The sequence below is a fragment of the Melospiza melodia genome, chromosome 22 (genome assembly GCF_035770615.1).
Source record: "Melospiza melodia melodia isolate bMelMel2 chromosome 22, bMelMel2.pri, whole genome shotgun sequence".
NCBI classification, from domain to species: Eukaryota; Metazoa; Chordata; class Aves; order Passeriformes; family Passerellidae; genus Melospiza; species Melospiza melodia.
Window position 1 is genome coordinate 12,576,327 of NC_086215.1, and position 23,446 is coordinate 12,599,772.

General features: G+C 56.9%; 1 protein-coding gene across 5 annotated transcripts; it reads left to right on the top strand.

The window, feature by feature from the left end:
* The first annotated feature begins 1,461 nt into the window (after positions 1 to 1,461).
* On the top strand, positions 1,462 to 23,041 carry ADGRD2 (adhesion G protein-coupled receptor D2). Of its 5 annotated transcripts, XM_063174673.1 has the most exons (26): positions 1,468 to 1,823; positions 3,495 to 3,572; positions 3,660 to 3,720; positions 4,322 to 4,552; positions 4,693 to 5,346; positions 5,481 to 5,579; positions 6,051 to 6,136; positions 6,497 to 6,778; positions 6,986 to 7,097; positions 7,478 to 7,612; positions 7,869 to 7,980; positions 8,389 to 8,494; positions 8,824 to 8,879; positions 9,735 to 9,861; positions 9,954 to 10,057; positions 10,675 to 10,777; positions 10,980 to 11,133; positions 11,901 to 12,034; positions 12,611 to 12,726; positions 13,611 to 13,731; positions 15,840 to 15,881; positions 16,045 to 16,098; positions 16,407 to 16,548; positions 16,873 to 16,931; positions 19,240 to 19,270; positions 22,009 to 22,147. In XM_063174673.1, the coding sequence occupies exons 2-26, from the start codon at positions 3,525 to 3,527 to the stop codon at positions 22,014 to 22,016; spliced, it is 3,177 nt and encodes a 1,058-aa protein (XP_063030743.1). In that variant the 5' UTR covers positions 1,468 to 1,823; positions 3,495 to 3,524; the 3' UTR covers positions 22,017 to 22,147. The 5 variants fall into 5 exon arrangements, with proteins under 5 accessions (XP_063030742.1, XP_063030740.1, XP_063030741.1 ...); XM_063174672.1 differs by lacking the exon at positions 19,240 to 19,270 and having other exon boundaries at positions 1,462 to 1,823; positions 10,980 to 11,097; positions 22,009 to 23,041; XM_063174670.1 differs by lacking the exon at positions 19,240 to 19,270 and having other exon boundaries at positions 1,464 to 1,823; positions 22,009 to 23,041.
* The last annotated feature ends 405 nt before the right edge of the window (positions 23,042 to 23,446 follow it).

The following is a 23,446-nucleotide window of genomic DNA, read 5'->3' on the forward strand; positions in this document are numbered from 1 at the left end:
TCCTTGAGGGTGGCAGCTCAGGGTTTACTCACTGGTAAGGAACATTCCCTAAAATGCACCTGAGCTGATTTTTTAAATTGACTGAGTGTAAACAGAACTGCAACCTCTCCCAAACCAAGCTAACCCAGAGTGACAGCATCGCCCAAATGGCACAAAACAACTTGCCCTTTGCTCAGCTGCTTGTTAGAGAGATTTACCAGCATTAAAAGTGCTTTGGGATTTTGCCATCCAACCATCCCAAGGTTGTATGTCTGCTTGCCAAGGTCTTCATGTGCAGGACAGACACCTCTTAGCTCCAGGAACTCTGTCATCTCTGGTTTATGTTCAGATGTATGAATGGAGGTGATTCCAGAAGCTGAGCTGCCCTAAGGAGACAGCTGACTGCCTTTGTGGGAATCAGTGCTGGTACAGGGAGGAGCTGCCAGCACTGATGGCAAGGGATCGAACAGCTGGCAGTGCCCATGTGGGCACAGAACTCATCTGGGGATCCAGGAGGTCCAAAGGATCCACACTCCCTGGGCTGTGCTCTCTGGGGCCTTTCCAGTGTGATTTTGGGTGAAGCCAATGAGATGCCAACTGTTGGTTCCCACTGGCTGGCTGTGACCTTTCCTTTGAAATGCCAGTGGTGCTTTCTTGCCAGGGTCTCCAGAGCCATCCTTGATGCCAGCCAAAGCATCAAGTCTTATTTGAAAGTCCAGGGTATACTTATGGAAATTAGTTTATGTTTAACTCCAGGTAACTGGTGTAGGTGAGATTGGAAACCTGGGGGGCATTCAGTGATCACAGCAAACTTCCCTTCACCTCCCTGCATGTGCACAGAGGAAGGATTATTTGAATATACAGAGAAGAGTGAGGCTGAGGGCTTGATCCCTTTTCTGATGCTACCAGGAAACTGTACTTTGTGCTCTTACAAAAGGTGATTGATTCTCTCTAAGACACAGGCACAAAGACCACAGTTTTGCTGTCTGCTGGGAAACTCTAACACTCATTAAACCTAATCCAGCCCTAAATTTGAAATAATTTTGCAGTTTCCCTCTGAAGTTCTTTGGTGTAAAGCTGGGCTCTGCCTCGTGCCCTTTGCTGTCCCCATTCCCAAGGGAAGCAGGATCCAGCGTTGGCAAAGCCTCGGTGGCAGCAGAGCCTCCTGCAGGGCTGCCATGCTGCTGGCAGCCCCTTGGTGCTCTGTGCCACGCTGCCAGGGGTGCCAGGCCACTTCCAACTGGCACCCAAGCTCCAGAGCAGCTGCCTCCAAGGTCCATTCTTCTATGGGAGATTTACTGCCAAGAGCAGAGGCGTTGGGATGGGAAAACTGCCTTCATTCCCAGGTGAAGGCCCTGAAGAACAAAAGCCAGTTGCTGGTGAATCCGTGGTGTGATTCAAGCATTTTCTGGGGCGGGAGGAGTAGGAGCTGTGTGCCAGTTGCTGTAGCAAAAGTGAGTGGGCATCCCCAAAGGAGCAGCTCTGTCTGGTGAGCTGGGGAGAGCCACAGCCATGGGGGTGGCCTGGACCCCCCAGCCTTGGCATTGCCCCCGGGGCAGCTGCGGGCCCTGGCGGGAGGAAACGCCGGGACGCTGAAGCTGCTGGGTGGGGACATGGCACCAGGAGCCCTCTGGACCTCTCTAGAGCTGCCCCTCTCCAGCTGCACTCCTGGGCTCTTGGGCTCTCTCTGCTGCGAGGATCCCGAGTCACTCCCCCACTCCCTGACTCCTTTGCCATGATCATGGGCCAGATTTTCTGGGGAGGTTTTTTGGGCACCTCTATGGAGCAGTGACCGCCGGGGAAGAGGATTCCGGTGCTGCCGGCACAGCGGAGCAGGGACGGCTGTGAGTGCTCTGCTGCGGGGATGTGGCGGGCTGGAGGGGGGTCTGGGGGCCGTGTGGGGTGAGGATGGGGGCAGTGGGGTGCGGGCGTGGAGTCACCGTCCCTCTGCCCAGCGGGCCCGGTGCGGGAGCGGCGGCACCTGCGGTGTGCGGGACCAGGCGGGGCTGCGAGGGACGGCGTGTGGGGAGCGGGGAGATGTGCGGAGAGGGATGCGGAGAGGGATGCGGAGCGGGTGCGCAGCGGGTGCGGAGCCGTGGCCCCTGGGAGCGGGTGCGGAGCCGTGGCCCCTGGCAGCGGGTGCGGAGCCGTGGCCCCTGGCAGCGGGTGCGGAGCCGTGGCCCCTCGGAGCGGGTGCGGAGCCGTGGCCCCTCGGAGCGGGTGCGGAGCCGTGGCCCCTCGGAGCGGGTGCGGAGCCGTGGCCCCTCGGAGCGGGTGCGGAGCCGTGGCCCCTGGGAGCGGGTGCGGAGCCGTGGCCCCTCGGAGCGGGTGCGGAGCCGTGGCCCCTCGGAGCGGGTGCGGAGCCGTGGCCCCTCGGAGCGCACCGGCCGCGGTTCCCGCTCTCCGCCGCTCCCGGCCCCCAGCTCCCCGCCCCGCCGGCTGTCGCGCTTGTCCCGCCGTGGCCGTGCCGGAGCTCGGCCCTGCCCGGGCTCCCCAGGGCGGCCCCAGAGCCACAGGGGTGCCCTGAGCCACCGGGCTCCCCCCCGGCTCACCGGCCTCTCCCCACGGCCCCGTTTCTCTGTCCAAAGCGGGTCCCAGCTCTCCCCGCACCATCTCCAGGGCCCTCCTTGGACAAGCGGACCCTGAGGCTGCAGGTGCAGGCTGAGGAGAGGGAGGTCGGCGATGCCGTGGTTCCCTCTCACCCATCAGATTTATACTTGTCCCTGGAGGGCCAAGAGCTGTGCTGGGTGTTTCCAAAGTCTCTGCTGAACTTTGAAAGACTGTGAGCCCAGAGCCCGGCGGCAGAGCGGATCTCCCAAGCCCCTTAGCAGCAAAGTGCTTAAATGCGCTTTTACAGCGCCAGGGGAGCAGAGATCACTCACAGTGCCCGGAGCTCGGGGCTTGTTTGCTTTGGCGTTGCCGGTTTCCATCTTGTGTCTTTACGTGCCTCATCTATGATTTTACTGGGCTTTTTACTGTCTGCACTCAGAGTTTCCTGCCCAGGGGCAGAGGGGGGAGATGGGGATCGCTGCCGAGCCCTGAGCTCTGGGACGGCTCCGTGTGCTGGGCTCCGTGTCTGGGCTCACAGGGGCTGGGTTTGCTGCTCTGCAGGGTCTGCTCTGCCGCTCTGGTCCTGCAGGCTTTAAAGGCAACGAGAAAAGCTGCCGGTGATGCAACACCGTTAATGATGCCATTTATGGTGGCTTTTTTATTTAGTTAATGCGGATGAAGAGGCTCTGCGGTTTTGCCTGCTCCTTGACATTGCACATCTCTACGTTTTATGCTTAATTATTTTATATCCTGCAAACAAATGTTTAACTGAGACCTTAAGGTCTTCAAGAAGATCTGGGAATTCTTTGGATAAGATACTATTCGGTACAGGTATTCCAGAGGGAGTAATTTTCTCCTTTTTGTTTTGGGGCTTTCTGAGGAAAGCAGCATTATCAGGGAATGCCATTTCTGCAGAGTGCTTCTGTCTCCGTGATGCATCTCCAGTAACACTTTATTTATTCTAGCAAAGGGTGAAACCTTCCCAGCTGGTCAGCATGGTTAGGAGAGACTTGAGTCTTGATTCTTGCTTCTTCAGCTTTCTGGTGAGTATTACAATTTTTTTTTCCATTCTGGCTATTTGAGATAATATTAGTGTCTCTCTGCTTGTTACAACACGTCCTCTCCACCAGGTCTGTCTGTCCAGGAGCCTCCTTGCCTTTGCCGCGCTTGCCAAGAACCAGACCTCTAAAGGTTAGTGTTTTTATCAGCACTTTCTATGTGTTTTACAAGCAACATCCAGCACAGAGAAACAAAACGTGTCTGGTGGTGCAAACAAAGGTAAAGGAACTTTTTCTGTTACTCTGTTTTGTGCCTAAAATGCTGTTTGCAGAGCTGGTATTTGCCAGGCTGTTTGCTCAGCTGCTGCTCTGTGCCCCACTGCATCTGCAAACCAAACAGATTATTTTGTGCCTGAAAATTGCATCTGCAAGTGCAGAAGCTGGGATGAGCTTTTTGGGGATAAAGCAAGTAAAGTTGTTTATGCATAGCTGCTCTGAACAAGCTTTTCTGAGGGCCATCCCTAGGCACAGCAGAGTGAGCTTTTCCCTGGTGCTGAGCTGAGCACGGTCTGTGTGTCCCACAGGAGTGCTCCCAGCCCCAGCTCTGGGCAGAGGGGTCACAGCACCCTCAGTTCAGCTCCCGTGTGGCCTGGGCTCTGTCACCCTGTGCCCAGGGGCTGCCTGGGGACACGGGCTCCTGCCAGCAGCTCCCCCGAGGTGCACGAGGCAGTGATTTTAACTGTGGGATGGACAGTTTCTGTTTCCCCAGGCTGTGTGTGTGTGTCTCCCTCCAGGCTTTGCTCCTGTCACAATTGAGACCCCAAGGCACACGTATGAATACGTGGGCACTGCTCTGGACTGGTGGCAAGCTGGCAGGTACTGTGAGCAGCACTTTGCCCAGCTGCTCCTGGAGCCCCAGGACAGTGAGCAGGGCTCCCTCAGCACACTGCTGCAGTCCCACCACATCAGAGGCTCTGTGTGGCTGAAGGAAAGGGACAGTGTCCTGCACAAAGCAAAGAGGAGACGTGAGTATAAGTGGACATGGGATATTTAGAGATGTTTTCATACTGAAAAATATGGCTGGAGATGTTGTCCCTTGCTTTTTTATTGTCACTTTATTGGCCTATGCTTCTTCCTTTCTGCTGACTGAAATTTCTCCTTCCAGGTGGCCACACTGTCCCAGTCCTGGTATTCAGAGACAAAACAGACACAAAATACGTGAAGGTGCTCTGTGACTTCCCGGCCCTGGCTGCTGTCACAGCCTGTGCCCACCTGCAGTGGGACACCAGGAGCCAGGACATCGCCACCGTGTTCTCCTACGCCGTGCCTGCTTTCATCAATGAGTTCCAGCTGCGTGGCTTCGTGGATGAGGAGGGCTTTGTTCGGTTTGCTCTCATTGTCCACGGGCACCATTCCCCCTACCTGCCCGTGTTCCGTGCTGATGGGCAGTGGCATCATTTCTGTGTCACCTGGCAGCAGGACAACGGCACCTGGGCCATCTACGCTGATGGGAAGAGGAGGGCAGCAGCCAGTGGTCTGTGCTCCGTGGGACCCTCTGCCCCCCAGGCCATCTCTGGCCAGGGCACCTTCATCATTGGGCAGGACCAGGATTCCCTGGGGGGCACCTTCAGGGCCAAGGAGTCCTTCAGTGGGAACATCACCGACTTGCACATCTGGCACAAGGTCCTCAGCACCGAGCACATTGAGAGAGCTCGCTCCTGCTGGGTGGTAGAGCAGGACCTGCTGTTTGGGTGGAGCTCCAATGCCCTGGAGGTGGAGAGCACTGTCCAGACAGTGGCCATGAAGCTCCTTTGCCCAGGTGAGTCTCAGGATCCTCGTGGCTCTGAGCGCCCAGCCCAGAGCGTTTGCTGTGCCAGGGCTCGCAGGAAAGGCGATGCCTGCTGGGGATGGCGTGTCCCTGGGAGACCCTTCTGTCTCCGTGTGTTTCCACAGGGCCTGTGGAGGAATGCAGAGTTTTGGAAGTTGGCAGCAGTGGATTCAGTTATGCATCTTGTTTGCAGCCTTTGCCTTTCATCTGTCACTACAGCAAGGGTACAGCATGTGTCAGTTATTCATGCATTGCTTCAAGCATGCACTCCTGGAGGTCCTGCCTGGGCTGCTGGCCAGGGGTGGGGAGGCCCCTGCTCTGAAGGGGTCACATGCAAACCCCTCTGGGGCTGGCACTTTGCTCCAGCTGCCTGCACTGTGACAGGGGTTTGGCTCTCCCCAGCTGGGATGGCAGTGGTGGCACACCCTGCATGGTGCAGGGCTGTCAGTGCCTCCCAGTCCAGGCATTCCCAGGCTCATTGACCAGGGGAGCATGGGAAAGGCAGAAAGGGAGTGTGGAATTGTCTCTCCAGACGGGATTGTTAAAAATAAAATGCAGCTGTGAAGTCTCCTTGTCCTGCCTGTCCTGCAGACTTAGCCACCATCTGAGGACCCTGGCCCAGGCTTTGAATGTGGCATGTGCTAACCACACTGTGGCACAGCTCAGCAGTGGTTCTGGCTCTGGTTTGTCCCCAGATGCATACTGGCAGCTGAAGAGAGCCCAGCTGGAGTCCAGCCACGCGCTCGCCCGCCGTGTGAACGCCCTGGCAGTGAGGACAGTGGTGAGTCCTGCAGCCCCAGCAGGGCCACCTGGCACCTGGGGAGGAGGAGCTGCTGGGCTGGGCGTGTTGGCACCTGGAGCTGCTTGAGGTCCCTTTGCCAGCAGTTCTGCCTGGGACCTTTCCTGAGCTGCTGTTGGAGATTGTGACCAACACAGCTGTAACTTCTGCTGCGATCAAACACGCAGCGTTGCTTCAGATTGACTCATTGCACTGAGGACAAGAGATGCCTTCCCCCAGGATATTCCTGTTGGCCAGACAGGTCCTGGTGCCAGCAGGGGCATGCAGGGATTGCCAAGGCACAGCTGAGGATCAGGGAGAGCCAGGGCTCTGCACTGAACTAAACTCTCTTTTCCATGACAGATTCCTGACAGTGTCTTCTCGGGTGGTGTGCAAGACCTGAACCTCTCTGTGGCTCTCGATGCTCTGGATGTCTTGGCAGCTGTTCTGAGAGAAGGAGAAGTGCCCGTGCTTGAGCCATCTGACCTCCTTGCAGTCCTTCAATTACTAAAGCAAGTTTCAGATTTGGAAATCCAGGAGGGAGATGAGCTGGAGATGCTGGAGCAGTTGGGCCAGTACTACATGGAAGTCACTGAGTTAATTCTGGAAGAGCAGAACAGTGGGACGTGGTCCCTGATCAGCCAGGTACTGGTGTCCCCAGAGTGGGGCTGAGTGCCTCACCTGCTCCCCCTTGGCCTGCTGCACCTCCACGGGCTCTCGTGCTGCCCTCCAGTCTCAACTTCTCTTTGTTTTTCTGCCAAGGACCGAACGTTTAAGGGAACTCCTGTGAGCTGTGGGAAGGGGGGCTGATGGTGCAGGTGCTGATTTCCATCGCTCTCTCTGCCTTTGCAGGTTATCAGGGGGCCCATGGCTGTGGTTGAGCTCTGTGACAGAATGGTGTCACTCCTGGTCCCACTGCTGACCACAGAGAGGACAAAGATCACGATCCAGCATGGGAATATTGGTGAGTGGCACTGGAGGGCATCTCACCAAGCCCCAGGTCAGCCACCCTGTCTGGTTCCCAGCCCAAATCCACTCCTGGCTCCTCTGGCTCAGCTCTGGCCAGCCCTGCAGCCTGCTCCCATTGCCTCTGTGCAGTGGCACAGTGTGAGGGCACCTCTCAGGCTGTGGATTGCAGGAGCATTGTAAGAAGCCTTTGGGCATGGCAGAAATTGAGCCCAGATGCTCTTGGTTTGCACAGAAAGCACCTCCCTGCTGCTGCTGCTGCTGTGGGTCCTGGCTGGCCCTGGCTGGCATTGCAGTGTCCCTGTGGCACTTTGCTGTGGCAGCAGCTCTGGAGGAAGGCTGAGCCCTGGTTCAGCACCTGATGTTGCCTGTGCACAGGGGTGGAGGTGAGGGGGCTGGAGCTGAGCGAGCAGCAGCTGAGTGGTGAGGCCTACGTGGTGCAGACCTCTGAGAAGGGCAGGCATGACCTCATTGAAGTTCCTGCAGAAGAAATGCAAAGGCTGAAATCCAGAGGTTTGTAACCACACCTGAGCTCCCCCTGGCACCTCTGCATGGCCCTCCTGAGTGCCACAGACTCCTTACCTTGGCCATATGAGGTCTGGGGAAGCGTGGAGAGGGGACACTCCTGATGAAAGGGAGATGGGCTGTGCGGGAGAGGATCTGTGCAGAGACACAGCTGGGAGCTGAGGGGGTTCTGGGCCCCCAGCATCACCCCCAGGGGAGGGCAGGGGTGTCCAGTGCTGCCCTGTCCCTGTCCCTGTCCCTGCAGGCCTGCACAGAGTCACAATGAAGAACATGTGGTTTGGCTATGGCTCCCTGCAGCGCTGCCTGTCCAGCAGTGCAGTGTCCCAGGCCACGGCTGCCCCTGATGGGGCACAGAAGTGAGTGAAACTGAGTCCCTCCCCCACCCCAGGGCTGCCCTCAGCACCATGGAAGAGCTCATTTTCCAATCTGCATTGGGCTGGTGCCCGGGTTTTGGGGTCACTTCATGCCTATCCATCTCACCGGTGTCCCCGGGATGGATGGATGGTGGCTGTGGGCTGGCTGCGCTCCCGGAGCTCCGGACGCTAGGTGGGGATGGCCGCCCGCGCATCCCCGCCCGGCTCAGCCGCTCCGCCGGAGCCCCGGGGATGCTCCGGTGCCCACGGCGGGCAGAGCCGGGCAGCGCTGGGGCTGTGCCCGGTACCCCCGGGCCCGCCGTGCCCGCCCTCGGCAGCACCCGGACCCCGCAGCCCTTCGGGAGATCCCGTTCGTGCTTCCTGCGCTGAGAGCGGCTCCTTCCCCGGCAGGTTCCTGGGCACCTCGGTGGGCACAGCGGTGATCTCAGCCACCCTGCTCAGCGACCAGCAGGAGATCAGCGCGGCCGTGCGCTACCGCCTGCAGCACCGTGCCCAGGTACCCCGGGCTGCGCCGGTGAGAGCGGCACGGCTCAGCCCGCCTGGCTGTCCCGGCACGGCTCAGCCCCGCCCGGCACGGCTCAGCCCACCTGGCTGTCCTGGCACGGCTCAGCCCCCCTGGCTGTCCCGGCACGGCTCAGTCCCCGAGCTTTGGGACAGGGCTGTCCCTGCCCCGGCTCTTGTTTGTGCTGCTCTGACAGACCCTTCCCAGCCAGGGCACTGACTGCACCCCTGTCCTGCAGTGACTGCACCCCTGTCCTGCAGTGACTGCACCCCTGTCCTGCAGTGAGTGCTGGGTGACCCCTTCTCTCCCCTCTCTGCCTGCAGGACCTGCCCAGTACTCTGGTGGGACCCGTCTGTGCCTTCTGGAACTTCAGCCTCAGGTGCCTTGTCTCAGTTCAGGTCCCCAGATTTATGAGCTTTTTATTTCCACTGGAAAACCAAACATCTCAATATAAATGTAATGGTAAGAGTAGAGATCTGGAATTTTTTTGCCTCCTTTGCATGCTGACATCCCCTGTCTGCTGGAGCAGAATGCTTTCCTGGGAAGATTTCCTTTGGAGAAGTCACTCACAAGCAAGTGACCTGTAATGAGGTATATACAGCCCAAATGGAAAGCCCTGGTTAATGATGGTTGTTGCCTGTGTCAAAGAGGAGTTAGCCCAGGATACACACCCCAAAGACATGCAGGACCCCCAGCCTCACAAACCCTGCCTGGCACTGGGATGTGTGTTTGCTGGATGTCACTGTGGTGAGAACACTGTGGCTGTGATAAATTATAGATTGGTAATTAAATCATTCAAGTGAAAAAACCTTGGGCTGGGACAGGCCTGTCCTGGGGAGCCAGGGGTGCCATGCTGGGTTTGTGGCAGGCTGAGCTGGGGGCAGAGCTGGCACAGCCAGCCCAGGGCTGCTCTCAGTGCAGGGGCTGTGCAGGGACCCTGCCCAGAGCCGTGCTATAGCTGGGCTCTGTTTGAAGCTGCCATGGCTGAGCTCCACTCTTTAATGCACACATTGACACCAGATCAGTTCTCACTGTGTGCCTGCTGGGTGAGGCAAAGCTGCTGAGACAAAGGGTGAACCAAAGGGAAGTCCAGGTGAAGACCTGTTTCTGATATCCTCATCTTCCTCCTTTAAACTCTGCTTTTCCTGAGACAATGCAATTGCCATCGTGCCCTGGTTTCTGTGGAAGTGAAGGGTCATTTCCCTGTGTTTTCTCTGGTTTTGCTGCACGTTAGCCCAGATGCTGGTGGGATGTGGTCCACAGCTGGCTGCTCTGTGGCCAAGTCTCTCCCAGACTCCACTGCCTGTTTTTGCAACCACACCACCAATTTTGCCATCCTGCTGCAGGTGTACGAGATGGAGGTACGTGAGGAGCCTGCCTCTGGGTGGGTGCCAGGCTGGTGGGGTTAACTCAGGAGGGATTTGAGTCTTCTGTTGTTTCATGTCTGGAGCAGAGGACCACCAAGGAAGAGTTCACCCTGCAGACTTTGACTTTCATTGGATGTGGAGTTTCCTTCTGTGCCTTGATGGTTACCTTCATTTTGTTCCTGGCAGTTGGGTAAGAAAAGCCTGGGCACTTGCAGCCTCCTCTGTATTTTCTACTTGGTATTTTCCTCCCGAGCCCTTCTCAGAGTGTCCTTTGCCAGCGCGGGTGGGGCAGGTGTGTGGGAAGAGCTGGGAGCTGCTCCATGGCACAGGGGAGTGCTTGTTGCTGGCTGGAGAGGGGCTCAGCCCTGGCTGTTTCTGTGGAGATGCTCACTGATCTGTGCACACACACCTGCATGTCTGTGGCAAGGTTTCCATCAATTGCTAACGATGTTTACTATAAAGGCTGCTCTGCTAGAATTAAGTTTTATAAAATAAATGGAGCAAGGACTATTTCTTTGATTGCCAACCCTTCTGTGTCACTTGGCAAGCACAGAGCTCTGCCTTGTGAGCGTGGCAGGGGCTCCCTCCACCTCTGCCTCCCTGCCTGGAGCTGGCCAAGGGCTCAGCAGCTGTGCCCAAAGGTGTCCCCAGCACCGGGGGCTTGCACAGCAGGGCTGTCCTCTGCCCCTCTCACTGTCATTCTGCAGGGAGCGGCACGAGTGGCCCAGGCAGGCCTGCCCAGCCCAGGGGGACAGGGAGGGCCCTCCAGTGTGGCTGCAGCTCAGGGCTCCCTCTCTCCTTCCCCAGCGTCCCCAAGAGCGAACGAACGACGGTGCACAAGAACCTGATCCTGGCCCTGGCTGCAGGGGAGGCTCTGCTCATGGTCAGCGAGCTGGCCAAGCCCAGCCAGGTGAGCTCGGCAGGAATGGCCCGCTCAGCCCACGTGGCCAGGCTCCAGCGCCCCTGTCAGAGCAACAGAACAGAAGTATTTACTAATTCCCTTAAATTAATTAAAGTCTAATTACCTTACCCCTTTATTAATTACCTGTAACTCGTCTCTCTGTTGGAGATGCACATATACACGTTGTGCAGTGTGGTTTCTGCCCCTCCAGGTGCTGTGTTTCATGGTCACTGCCTTCCTGCACCTCTTCTTCATGGCAGCCTTCTCATGGATGCTGGTGGAGGGGCTTCTCCTCTGGAGCAAAGTGGTGGCAGTCAACATGAGTGAAGGCAGGAGAATGAGGTTCTACTACGTGACAGGCTGGGGTATCTGCACACTCCTCTGCCTTGGCTCCTCAGGAAAATACTATTTTTCTTTTCTAGTGAAAGTTTTGATAGGAGAGATGCACAATTGTTTGATTTAATTTAGTATGAGAGCTGGGTGCTGGTGCCCTTCAGAGCTCTCTGGAATTATTTGTCAAATTGCTAGTCTTAAAATATAAGTTGAGTGTCATTTCTGTTATACTTCTAAACCCAGAAGTTCATTAAAAAAATGGAGGAGGAGATTTATGGTAACTTCTCGTTCTTGGAGAGCATCACTCTTGTCTGATAGTAATTAAATATAAATGCGTTCCTCACTAAGCACCTTTTATTCTGAGGGAGGCCTTTAGGGACATAGAATTATTTGAATAAGCTGAGATTTGTGTCAAAGAGGATCCTCTTTAGGGATGTGCTGCTCAAGGAGCACACACCTCGTTGGACACTGGGCAACCACTTCAAGTATTTTGGATTGGTTTATGTCTTTGATTGTCCATTTTGTTAAAAAAGCAATCTGAGGAATAAATTGCTTTGGTCAGGACTCAGGACTTGGGATGCTTTATACCTCAGAGAAAGATGCTGACAGCTTGTAAATCTGGCTGTGTTGAGCCAGGACAGATTTCAGCTGCAGAGGATTGATGTTGCTCGTGGGGTTTTGGAGGCTCACGCTGAAGCCTGTCTGGTCAGGGGGGTTTTGAGGCAATTGTCTGGCGCACGGTGCCCTGCATGGGGCATCTCTGCTTTTCCCAGGGTTTAACCTGTGGGTTTTTCTGCAGGGCTTCCAGTCCTCATCGTGGGGGTGACCCTTGCCAGCTCCTTTGACAAGTATGTGGCGGCCAACCACTGCTGGCTGAACGTGCAGACCAACGTCATCTGGGCCTTCGTGGGGCCTGTGCTCCTCATCCTGGCTGTGAGTGCCAAACCCTGCTGGGAAGGGGGGACTCCCTTGGGGCTGCTCCAGAAAAGCAGGGCAGGGTCAGGGGTGCAGCCCATTGTGCCCGCTGCTTTTAGAGGAAAAGTGCTGTTTTGCTTTATATAGACTTCTGCAACACAAGTAAATCTCTTTAATCAAAAAAGCTTTTTGATAGGAAAAAGTGCTTTAAGAAAATTTTGCTGACCAGTTCTTGGTTGGCTGTTCAGTTAGGAATGTGCTGTGTGACATTGCCTTAGCAAAGGGTCTGATTTTAATACAGGAATATTTACATCCTTGAAATATCGTTATACATGACACAGCAGCAGAAAAAAGCACAATGTTTATGGGGTCCAGAACAGACCTTTACCAGGGAAGAGGTTGTGTGGGAGCAGTTTTGGGATGTTTCCTAGATTTCACACCTGTGCAGATAGCTCTGTGAAGCCTTTTGGTTTCACTGCTTTCCTGGCAGTGATGTTTGTCCCCAAGCTGTGACCCCAGTTTCCAGCAGAGGAGGCTCACCTGAGGAGCTGGGGCTGCAGGATGAGCCCAGCTCTGTGCCTCTGTCCCTGGCAGGTGAACAGCCTGGTGCTGCTCCGCGTGGTGACCGTGACAGTGGCCAGCGCGCGCAGGAGATCCAGGATGCTGACCCCCAACAGCAGCCTGGAGAGCCAGATTGGAACACAGCTCTGGTGAGCCCTCCCAGCGGGGCTGCCATGGGTGGGAAACCTGTGAGGCAGTGTTAGATACGAGGAGGAAATCCTTTCCAGAGAAGCTGCTGAGGCGCTGGCACAGGCTGGCCAGAGAAGCTCAGTCAAGTGAAGACAGTGAGGTGTGAGAGTGAGAGCAGCAGGGCAGAGGGGATTCTCTCCCCAGGGCAGCTGTGTCCCACCCAAAGACGGTCTCTAACTCCAGATGAGAAGCCCAGCCAGCACATTCTGTGCTGGTCTCCATCTGCACTCACACTCCTCAATCTCACCCCTTTGGGACAGGAGACCCTTGGCAGGGCCTGCAGAAATCCAAGCTTGGGACTTGGTGGGTTGAAAGTAAAGCTGGTGGGGGTTACACACACGGGGGGAGAGGCAGTGGGGACTTCTGTAATCAGTCAATACTGAGAGACCTCTAAAAAACTGCTGCTTGAGTCATTGCTTTATCATGCTCTGTGAATTTTTATTGTTGTTAGCTGGCGCCGGATACCCCTGCTAGACACGCATTGTTCCCCTGTAGCATAAATAAATTTTCCCAAATTTACAGAAGCACAAAGATAGGGCATTGCTGGAGGGCAGGGTGACATCCATGTGCAAATAAAACAAATAGAGAAACCCTCCTTGCAGCAGAAATTGGGGGGAAATCGCTGTTTTCTCATGGCTGATGACGTCAAAGATCTCCCTTCTCGCTAACTTTGCAGTGATAAATGAAGAGCAGGGCTGGCACACTGGGGTCTGGGAGGTGAAATATTTGGTTTTTCCTGTCTTAACTTTTTTTGTTTGCAGAGGAATTTGTTCCACAGCTCCTGTCTTGGTAGGGTTTCATCCCTGAAGTGTGCCCGGGTAACCCTGAGCTCTCCCTCCCGCAGGGCCACGGCCAAGCCCGTGCTGGTGCTGCTGCCCGTGCTGGGGCTCACCTGGCTCTGCGGGCTCCTGGTGCACCTCAGCATCGTCTGGGCCTACGTGTTCATTGTGCTGAACTCCCTGCAGGTGAGTCCTGCATCCCATGGGTGCCCAGGCCACCAGGGCATGGCCAGGCTGGCACCTGCAGGGCACTCTGCCTGCCCTTGCAGCCCTGAAGCCAGCCCAGCTTTCCCCAGGCACTGGGCCATTTGTCTGGGGAAACTCATTTCACCCTTCCAAGATACAAAATACAACTCTGGAGACCTTGCATGGCCCTCAGCACCAGTCTCTGCCAGTGTCCTGCTGGTGCCACGGGTTTCCAGTTCAGACCTTGTTTTTTGTGCTAGTTTTTCTCACATCAGTGTGGTTGCAAATTGCCAGTTACAAACTCATTAGAGTTTTTATTTGCTCCAGTAATGGGTAATTAACATGGTACCTGTGCAGCCAGATGGGGCAGGCATCCCTCCTGCTGTTTGCACCTGGGGAATGAGCCTCTGGTGCCCTGGGGCTGTTCCCAGGACTGGGGACGTCTGAACTCGGGGACACACGGTGACAAAACCCCCTGGAACATGTGCTGACACCTGCGATCCACAGCATCAACAGAGGCCTGCCAGCCTTGAGAGAAGGCAGCTGTAGATGGAGCTAGAGAAGCACTGAACGCCCCTGCACACCCCTGCACATCTCTGCGTGCCTCTGCACACCCCTGAACACCCTTGCACATCCCTGCGTGCCTCTGCACACCCCTGCACACCCCTGCACACCCTTGCACATCCCTGCACATCCCTGCGTGCCTCTGCACACCCCTGCACACCCCTGAACCCCGTGGTGGCCGTGTCACCCTGTGCACATGTCCCTTCATTACCAAGTTCAGGACAATCTGCCCCAGAGGAGAAATAAATGCTGCTGAGAAGCTGCAGAGTTGAGAGAAAGCCATCCTGTTCCAGCCCCTTTGCTTACTTCCTATGGACCACTTGGAATTTCCTTTGAGGCCGGTGTGTCCCTTCACGTGTGGGTCCTGCGCAGTTGTTCTGTGGTTGGGGTTGGGTTTTGTTTGACTCTTTTCTGTTTGCCTGCAGCAGCCCAAGCCTGTCCTCAGGGCTGCCCTGTGTGCTGGCACCAAAGAGGAAAACTCCTTCTGCAGGCAGGCAGGGCAGGAACACAGACAGGGGCTGAGCAGCAGGAGGGAACCCCTGGTGCTGTGGGGCAGAGCAGGGGCAGCAGAAGGGGCAGGGACAGGGGCAGGGCAGGGGCAGGAGAAGGGATTGGGGCAGGAGCAGGGACAGGGGCAGGAGAAGGGGCAGGGACAGGGGCAGGGCAGGGGCAGGAGAAGGAGAAGGAGAAGGAGAAGGAGAAGGAGAAGGAGAAGGAGAAGGAGAAGGAGAAGGAGAAGGAGAAGGAGAAGGAGAAGGAGAAGGAGAAGGAGAAGGAGAAGGAGAAGGAGAAGGAGAAGGGACAGGACAGGACAGGCTGGAAGGGGAGGGGGCAGGAGGGGCTCCCCCAGAGCTGCCTCTCTGCTCCCACCCTCTGCTGCAGCTGGGCCTCCTCTCCTTCCCCCTCTCCTTCCTCCTCTCCTCCCCGCCGCCCTCCCCACGCTGATCCAGAATGATTCCTTCAAGGAAGACCTGCCTGGGAAGGCTGGCCAGAATCTGCTCTGGGGGAGGGAGCAGCGTTGCTGGCTGAAGGACAGGTCAGGGCACGGTGCCAGGGGCCTGCCACGGCCTGCCAAGAGCGCGCAGATGAGAGCAGGGCTCGCTGGAGGCAAGATGGATTGCATCTCCTGCTGCAGCTGATTTATCTAGCTGCGATAACAAAACACCCACAGATATAACATAAATCTGGTGGGCCAGATAGGGCTGCCTTAAGGCCAGCATCGTGGGTCTGGAGCTGTAATTAGCCCCAGGCTGTGGCCCCCAGGAAAGGCTCGCTCTGGGCACGTCCCTCACACAGCTGTGCCCGAGGTGCCCGAGGTGCCCGAGGTGCCACTGCTCTCTGCTCCCCTCCTGGTGTGTGAGAGCAGCAAGAGAGCAGCTCTGTGCACAGCCTGGTCTCAGGCGTGGGAGGTTCTCCCTGTCCCTGCTGGGCTGTGCCCACGCTGTGTGCCAGCCTCACCCACCCCAGGGTGCCCCTTTGCTCCGTGCCGAGGAGCACAAACCAGCCGTGCATCTCTGACCCCTCCTCTGCTCCCTCCCTTCCAGGGCCTGTACATATTCCTGGTCTATGCTGTCTGTAACAGCGAGGTAAGAGATGGGCTCGGTCCCTGTCATAGCAGCTGTGCTGGCACTGGGGGAGCTGGGTTCTGTGCTGCTCCTGCCCTGGCTGCTCTTTCTCCGTGACTTGCTGGAGCATCTCCAGCTGTGCTGGCGCTGCTGTGGCCTCTCTCATGTCCTTGCTCTGCTGCAGGTGAGGAATGCCATCCAGAGGATGAAGGACAAGAAGAAAGCCCTCTCATTCACAGTAAGCTGAGAGGAATCCCTGCTGCCCCTTCATCCACCAGAGGAGGGTCCCAGCTGTGCTGTGGGTCTGCTTTGGGGAGATGATGATGGAAAGAAATATTATTTTTTAATGTGTGTCTGCGTTCTTTGTGGTCTTGTTGGACACCACAGACCCAAAGATAGCCTGCCCCCATTAGGCAGCAGCCTGCTCTGCCAGGGTGGGATGGGAGCCAAAGCAGGGATGATGAAATCCTTCTCTGAAGTCCGATCTGGGTGTAGCCAAGGCTCGTTGCAATTTCACTGTCCTGCATCTCCTGCCTGTCATTCCAGAACTGCTCTCATCCCATCAACTACTTATCCAGCCCGAGGAACACGAGCTCCTGGGACACAGGGAGGCTGAGTCCTGCCCCTGAGGCTGCCCTGCCCAGCCCAGTGCAGAGGGACCCTCCAGTGAAGAGCATCACCAGCAGAGGTGAGAGGGGTTTTGTTGTTGTTGGCCCAGGCTGGGTGCTCTCATCAGCATCATGGCAGCATTGCATTCTCCTGAGGCAAAAATCCATCTCAGTGTCTCAAAATTAATTTTCTGGAGGAAGAGCAAAGGTGACAGTTGAAAATAGGGGTTTTGGCTTCGGGGCAAAAAGGTTTTGCATTCTCCAACCAGTTTGTGGGTGCAGTGATGCAGAAAACCCGTTTGGTCCCTTAGCTGCAGTGGGGGACACAAAGCACCAGGTTCTTGGGAAAGCATGAACATTTCTGTTCTCTGGTCTGTGAACTCACTGTGCTGCTTCACCTTTAGGAAATTTTGGAGCCAGAATTCCCATGGGCATCTCATCCATCACGTCCCCCGAGAGGCCGGTATGTAACAGCTGCTGTTCCTCACCTGCACCCCTGGCAGGGCTCAGCAGGTCTGTGGGGACACCCCTGAGCTGGCAGGGGCACTGCAGGGACAGGAGTGGTCCCAGAACACTTCTGTGCCAAATCCAGTCAGATTCCAAGGCAAGGGCTCGCCCTGAGCCCATGGGGAGCCAGGAGGGGGCTCAGAGCAGGGCCCTGCAGGAACAGGAGGTGATGCTGAATTCGGGCCATAAACCCCTAGGCTGGGGTGGGTATGGATCAAGCAGGAGGCTTTCCCAAGGACAGCAGATTGAATCAGGCAGTGGGGCAGGTGCCAGGGGCTGTGCTGCCTGCATGGGGATGGAGAGCTCAGCAAGGCACGGCCTACAGCAGGGAACAATTTAAATTTGACTACTCTGCTCCCACTTCCATCTCCTGCTTTTGAAATGATCATCAGTCCTTGTGTACTTGACATACAAGTGCTGTAATTCCCTCAGAATAAAATCCAGCACTACTTTCATGAGTCCCTCACTGAAGGATCTCTCTTTCCCTCTCTAATATTTATCCTTTGAAAACCTATGTCACATAGACAGCTCTTATTTATCCAATAGATAATACTTCTACAGCTGGCATATCATTCTGGAGGCACTCAGTAAAATCCATATTTCCATCTCTGGTGATTTATGTTGTGGTTAATGCTGCAGCACTGGCCCCTGCACAGCACCAGGGCTCTCTCGGCGATGCTTTCCCCAGGCCCAGGTGCTGGCAGTGTGGGCAGGGTCAGGGTGAGCCCCTGGCACGGGTACAAGACGTGGGCCCAGGATGAGCCCAAGGACCCCAGATCCAGCAGGAGCAGCAGATCCCCTGAATGCCAAGGCCGTGGCATTTCCCAGCAGCACAGACACAAAGTGCTTCCCTCCCTGAGGGTCAGCGAGGGCTTTGCTGTGCATAAACATTGCATTTTAATGTGGGGCTTCCCTTCTCGGCCAAGGCAGGTACTGCAGGGCTGGGGCTGCTCCCGGCGCTGCTGCAGCTCCTGGGGCAGAGCTGGCAGGGCCCTGAGCCCTGGGCAGGGCAGGGATGGGCACAGGGCTGGGCACAGGGCTGGGCAGGGCAGGGATGGGCACATGACAGCTTTGGGCATGGCACTGCTGGGCACACAAAATACTGGGCATGGGACAGTGCTGGGCACACAGAGTGCTGGGCATGGCATGGTGCTGGGCATGGCATGGTGCTGGGCATGGCAGTGCTGGGCATGGCACAGTGCTGGGCATGGCATGGTGCTGGGCACACAGAGTGCTGGTCATGGCACAGTGCTGGGCATGGCATGGTGCTGGGCATGGCAGTGCTGGGCATGGCACAGTGCTGGGCATGGCATGGTGCTGGGCACACAAAGTGCTGGGCATGGCACAGTTCTTGGCATGGCACAGTGCTGGGCATGGCATGGTGCTAGGCACACAGAGGGCTGGGCATGGCATGGTGCTGGGCATGGCACGGTGCTGGGCATGGCATGGTGCTGGGCACACAGAGGGCTGGGCATGGCACAGTTCTTGGCATGGCACAGTTTTGGGCACGGCACAGCGCTGAGCACACAAAGTGCTGGGCATGGCAGTGCTGGGCATGCCTGTGCCCTCCCCGTGTGCCCTGTGCTGTGCTGTGCAGGGGCTGCTGTCAGTGCCCTCAGTTATGTAAGCCAGGCTGTTTCCCTGCTCCCTGGCTGAGTCACGGTGAGCAGCACACTCAGAATGTCACTGGCAGCTGCACAATGGTTTGGATGAAGAGAAGATGCTACTTAAAGGCGTTTGAAAACACTTAAAATGACAAAACACTGAGCGAATGGAGATGCAAACACAGACAAGATGTTCTTCGTGTTTCAGCTTTTTTAAATGTTGTTTGGTGGTCTTTGTTGTTGTTGTTGGACTGGGAGTAGGGATTTCACATCTCCCAGAGCATTACCATCCTTTGAGCACAGAGTGCAGACTGTGTGGGCTCTCCCTGCTGCAGCACAGGGGTGCCCTCATCCTTTCCTGGCTCTTCCTGTGCTCTCCAGCATGGCATCCAGCCTGGTGGGTGCCCACGGGGCTGGCAGGGTGCCCAGAGCAGGCGTTAGGACCAGGGTGTCAGCTGCCAGCTCTGAGAGGGGCAGCTGGGTCTGGGACCCTCTGCTGGTCCCGTCCCTGGGGCTGGGATGGGGGCTCTGGGTCCTGGGCAGGGACAGGGGGTGGGTGGGCTCTGGGCAGCCCTGCCCGGCCCCAGGGCTGTGCTGGGGGCAGCCAGCAGCAAAGCCACCACAGCCATAGCCTGTGCTAACACCTCCTCCCTCTTCCAGGCCGTGGAGCTGACAGCGTTCAAGTGCTCAGGTAAATTTGCCTCCATCGTGTTCTGCAGTTTTTGTTGGTGCTGCTGGTTGCTGTGGCTGTGTGCTGGAGGGCAGCTGCTCTCTGCCCAGCCTCCAGGACAGGATTATTTTATTTCCAAACCGCCCTGCTGGGTTCCTGGCCAGGCTGTGGGAATTCTGAGTGCCCTGAGCAGAGGAGGGACGGCTGTGCAGCCCCAGTGGCGCTGCCTCTCCTGTGGCTCAGCCAAAGGTCCCACCCCAAGGCACCTGCCTGGTTTCTGCCTGTGTCTCTGCACCTTTCTTGCTGCCCCTCCTTGTGTGCCCCAGCTCCTGGGGGCACAGGCAGGGCCGGGGCAGAGGGGGCTGAGGCTCCTGTGCTGAGCCTTTGCTGGCCCCCAGCCCCACTGCTCTGGGGCAGGGCCTGGGGGGCAGCAGCTCCTGCCTGGGCTGCTTCAGACCAGCAGCTGCGGCAGAAAGCACTGGAGGGTGCTGGCAGTGCCACGATCCCAGAGGAGGGAGGCTGGGGAAGGTGGCTATTCAGACAGGGCTGGATTTAGGAGCTTAAAAGCAGCCACTGAGCTCCTTCTGTTTCGGGTTGTAGAAAGGCCAATGTCACCGTGGAGGTGGGTAGCATTAAAACCAGAAATCCCTCTAAGCCCCAGCCCTCTGCTGGGTGGCAGCTCCCTGCTGCCTCCTCAGCTCCCCAGCCTGGCTTTGGGCAAGTCCCCAGCTCCTCACAGTACAAATGCAGCATATTTCACTTTATTTTCTCTAACAATCACTGCTGGGCACTCCCAGTGCAGCTCCTGGGGGGGACCCTCAGGTGGACAGTGCAGTGAGCACACACCAGGGGTGCAGTGACCATATTTCTTCTGCATTGTGACATTTCCTTTTGTCAAGGCAAGCAGTGCCTTAGCAGGTCTCTGATTTTGCTGCACATGAAGTGTGTAAGCAGGGCAGCCTCAGGCTGTTTTGAGATGATGGCACCCAGCAGCAGGGCAGCTTTCCTCCCCACACTGACACCTGGGAGAGGCAGGAATGGTGGCACCCAGGAGTAGCTGTGCAGCTATTGGGATATTACCTTGTGCAGCAGCATTTCAGGCTGTGGGGTCTCAGAGGCAGCAAGACCTGCACCCACCACGGGTGTTTGTGCTCTGTCCACCCACCCTCACCTTCTGCTGCTCATCTTATAGCCCACGTGTGTCATTAAACTCCAGCTGTGCAAAGATGTGGGTTGTTAACTTGGTTTTGTTTCCTCAGGTGAGCCCTCAGTGTGGTTTTAGAAGCTCAGGTTTGCACAGAGGGCGATGGAACACCCGGCTGGGCCAGGCTGTGCCTTCCCATTCTGCTCACAGAGCAAAGCCCTGTGGAGCCCTTGGGTGCAGAATGGGGACAGATGATCCCAGCACAGACACTGCCCCCCTTCTGTTTGTTCTCTCCCGAATAGTTTAATTAAAAGGGATGTGTTTAGCCCCAGATACCTTTAATTGAAAGCTGCCAGGGAGCTGATGAAATGCTGCTGCTGCCAGCAGGAGCTGTGGCAGAGCCAGGAAAGGTGTTTGTTCCCTGTTCCACCTGTGTGTCCCAGGAAAGCTGTGCTGGGTCTGGGGTGGGAGCAGCCCCTCTCTACCCCAGGGCCTCAGTGAGAACTCTGGGTGTTGCAGTGGCCCCAAGTGGAGGGACAGGCAGTGGGTCCATGGGCAGGTGGGATGGGTGAGGATAAGGGTGGATAAAATCCAGGTGAGTGCCAGGCCAGAGCCAGGGAAATGGGGAATTTTGCAGCGTGGCTGTGGCATGAGCCAGGCAGGGCCTCCCCCCACAGGGGCTCAGTCCAAGGAGCAGCTCTGCAGTAATGAGCTCCAGGCAGCTGTAGGGAGCTGCTCTGTGCAGCCAGCCCTGCCTGCCTTCATTACACACATTTTGTGAGCAGGGCATGGCTGGGGCGTTCACATATTTGCACAAACAATAAGTCCCATCTTCCTTGTCTTGACAAACAAGGGCTCCAAGAGGCCTCCACATCCTCCATCTCCTCAAGTGATGGCTGCTTTGTTTCCCCACGATAATTTCATTATTCTGTTTGAATACATTTATATGTTGCTAAGCCACACATAGCAACATGGATCCTGTGTGCGCAGCCCAGCCTTCCACTGATCGATACCGAGTAGTTCTGCAACTCTCACCATATTGTGTTCCATGAGCTGGGACTGAAATAATGAGGAATCTGTGAGTCTTTGGGATTCAAAGCCAGAAAAGCTCCTGAGTGTCACGGGGAGAAATGCAGAGCCCATCCATGCCAGCCCTGCTGGGTGCCCGTGGTGGGATCAGCCCTGGTGCCAGGGCCCGTCCTGGGGTGTCCCCTGTGTGCCCTGGGGAGGAGATGCAGCCCATGGGGCACCAGTGCTCCTGCCATGGCAGAGCTGGTGCTGTCCCTAAATGCCATTTGAACCTCATTGTCCCGTGCTCCCAGCACTGGGTGCTGTGCTCAGGGGAGAAGGGTTTCCCTGCAGCCATGGCCCTGTGCATGGAGGCTGCTCTGGCTCCCTGTCACAAGGACCCCCAAAGGGACAGGGGGTCTCTGGGGTGGCAGAGCTGTACCACTGGCAGGCAGGGCTCGCTGTGCCAGCCCATGCCAGCTGCACCCACAGCTCTGCCCTGTCAGGTTTGGGCTGTGGGGTCCCTCCAGTTCTCCCCCAGGCCTGGGAGGGACCCCTGCCCTCCCCTGCTGCCAGCAGAGCTGAGACCTTCTCTCTTTTGCTTTAGGTTTCTGAGAAGTTTCTGGTGACGGGCCTGCAGTGCAGAGGGTCCTCCAGCAGGAAGGAGGGCAGGCTGGAGGAGCTGGCTTCCCTTGGAGAGCTTCCAGCCAGGGCAGAGCTGCCACCCTGCGCTCCTTCCCAGCCCCACGTGCCAAACCAGGGCAGTGTGGGGTCCCATGGGGCTTGGGCTGCTCCTGACGACTGCCCTGCTCCTCCCCAGGGTGGGTATTTGTGTTCTGGGCTCCCCACGGCTCCTGCAGCCCCTGCCAGGGCAGCCAGGACTGGCCTGGACAGCGCTGCCACCGCTGTCCCCATCTCTGCTGGCAGCACTGGCACTGCAGGGTTGTGGCTCTGCCATCACTGTCCCTGTCCCTGTCCCTGTCCCTGTCCCTGTCCCTGTTCCTGCTGGCAGCACTGGCACTGCAGGGTTGTGGCTCTGTCACTGCTGTCCCTGTCCCTGTCCCCATCCCTGTCCCTGCTGGCAGCACTGGCACTGCAGGGTTGTGGCTCTGCCATCACTGTCCCTGTCCCTGTCCCTGTCCCTGTTCCTGCTGGCAGCACTGGCACTGCAGGGTTGTGGCTCTGTCACTGCTGTCCCTGTCCCTGTCCCTGTCCCTGCTGGCAGCACTGGCACTGCAGGGTTGTGGCTCTCATTGCTGGAGGAGCTGGAGCAGAGGGATGGGGAGAGCCCAGCTTTGCCCAGGGCAGCTGTGCCCAGGCAGTGCCCACGCTCCCGTGGTGATGGGGATGGGAGCACCCTGAGCTGGGACAGGCTGGGTAGGAAGCACATGCTCTAGGGAAGCCAGCAGCTGGCTCCAAGCCCTTTCTGAGCCAGCTGACATCAACAGCATCTTCTGCTGCTTAGGACAGAAATCCTCTCCCTGCCTCTGCTTGGGTTCCTGCCCAGCTGGCCTGGCCCCTCTCCAGCTGGGCACTGCTTTCCTTCCCTCTCCTCCTATTACTTCTGTAGTGTTTAGGACACAGAAAATGTGGTGGGTTTTGCTGATTATGACAACAATAAATGCTGATTTTAAAGACAACCTCCTCTCCTTGTTGCACTGTGTCCAAGGGAAGCGGCTGAGCCCAGAGATGGGGTTTGGCCATGGTGCAAGGACCAGGGCACTGCCCACTAATTGCCCACAAATGTTGCTGTTCCTGCACTCACTTGCAAAACACTTTAAGAGTCACTGTGACAATTCCCAGGAGCACTTTGAACCAGTCTGGGGTCCCCAGTGCCCAGAAGCAAAGGCAGCAGCAGACCCTGCCCCAACCACGCTGTCCCAGTCCCACAAAGGCAGGTGACACCCCAGGAGTGCCCCCACAGACACCCAGCCCTCCCCATGCCAAGCACCAACCACAAGGGTCAGAAAGACAGCCAAAAAATACAAACTTTGCCATTTTAAATGAACTGCAAAATTTATTACAGTGGTTTGCTCCTGACAAGG

Coding starts and splice junctions, on each gene's coding strand:
- ADGRD2 (XM_063174670.1), top strand. CDS start 3,525: ATGGTTAGGAGAGACTTGAGTCTTGATTCTTGCTTCTTCAGCTTTCTG. Junction 3,721..4,321: donor CAAGAACCAGACCTCTAAAG/GTTAGTGTTTTT, acceptor GTCTCCCTCCAG/GCTTTGCTCCTGTCACAATT. Junction 10,778..10,979: donor AGCTGGCCAAGCCCAGCCAG/GTGAGCTCGGCA, acceptor CTGCCCCTCCAG/GTGCTGTGTTTCATGGTCAC.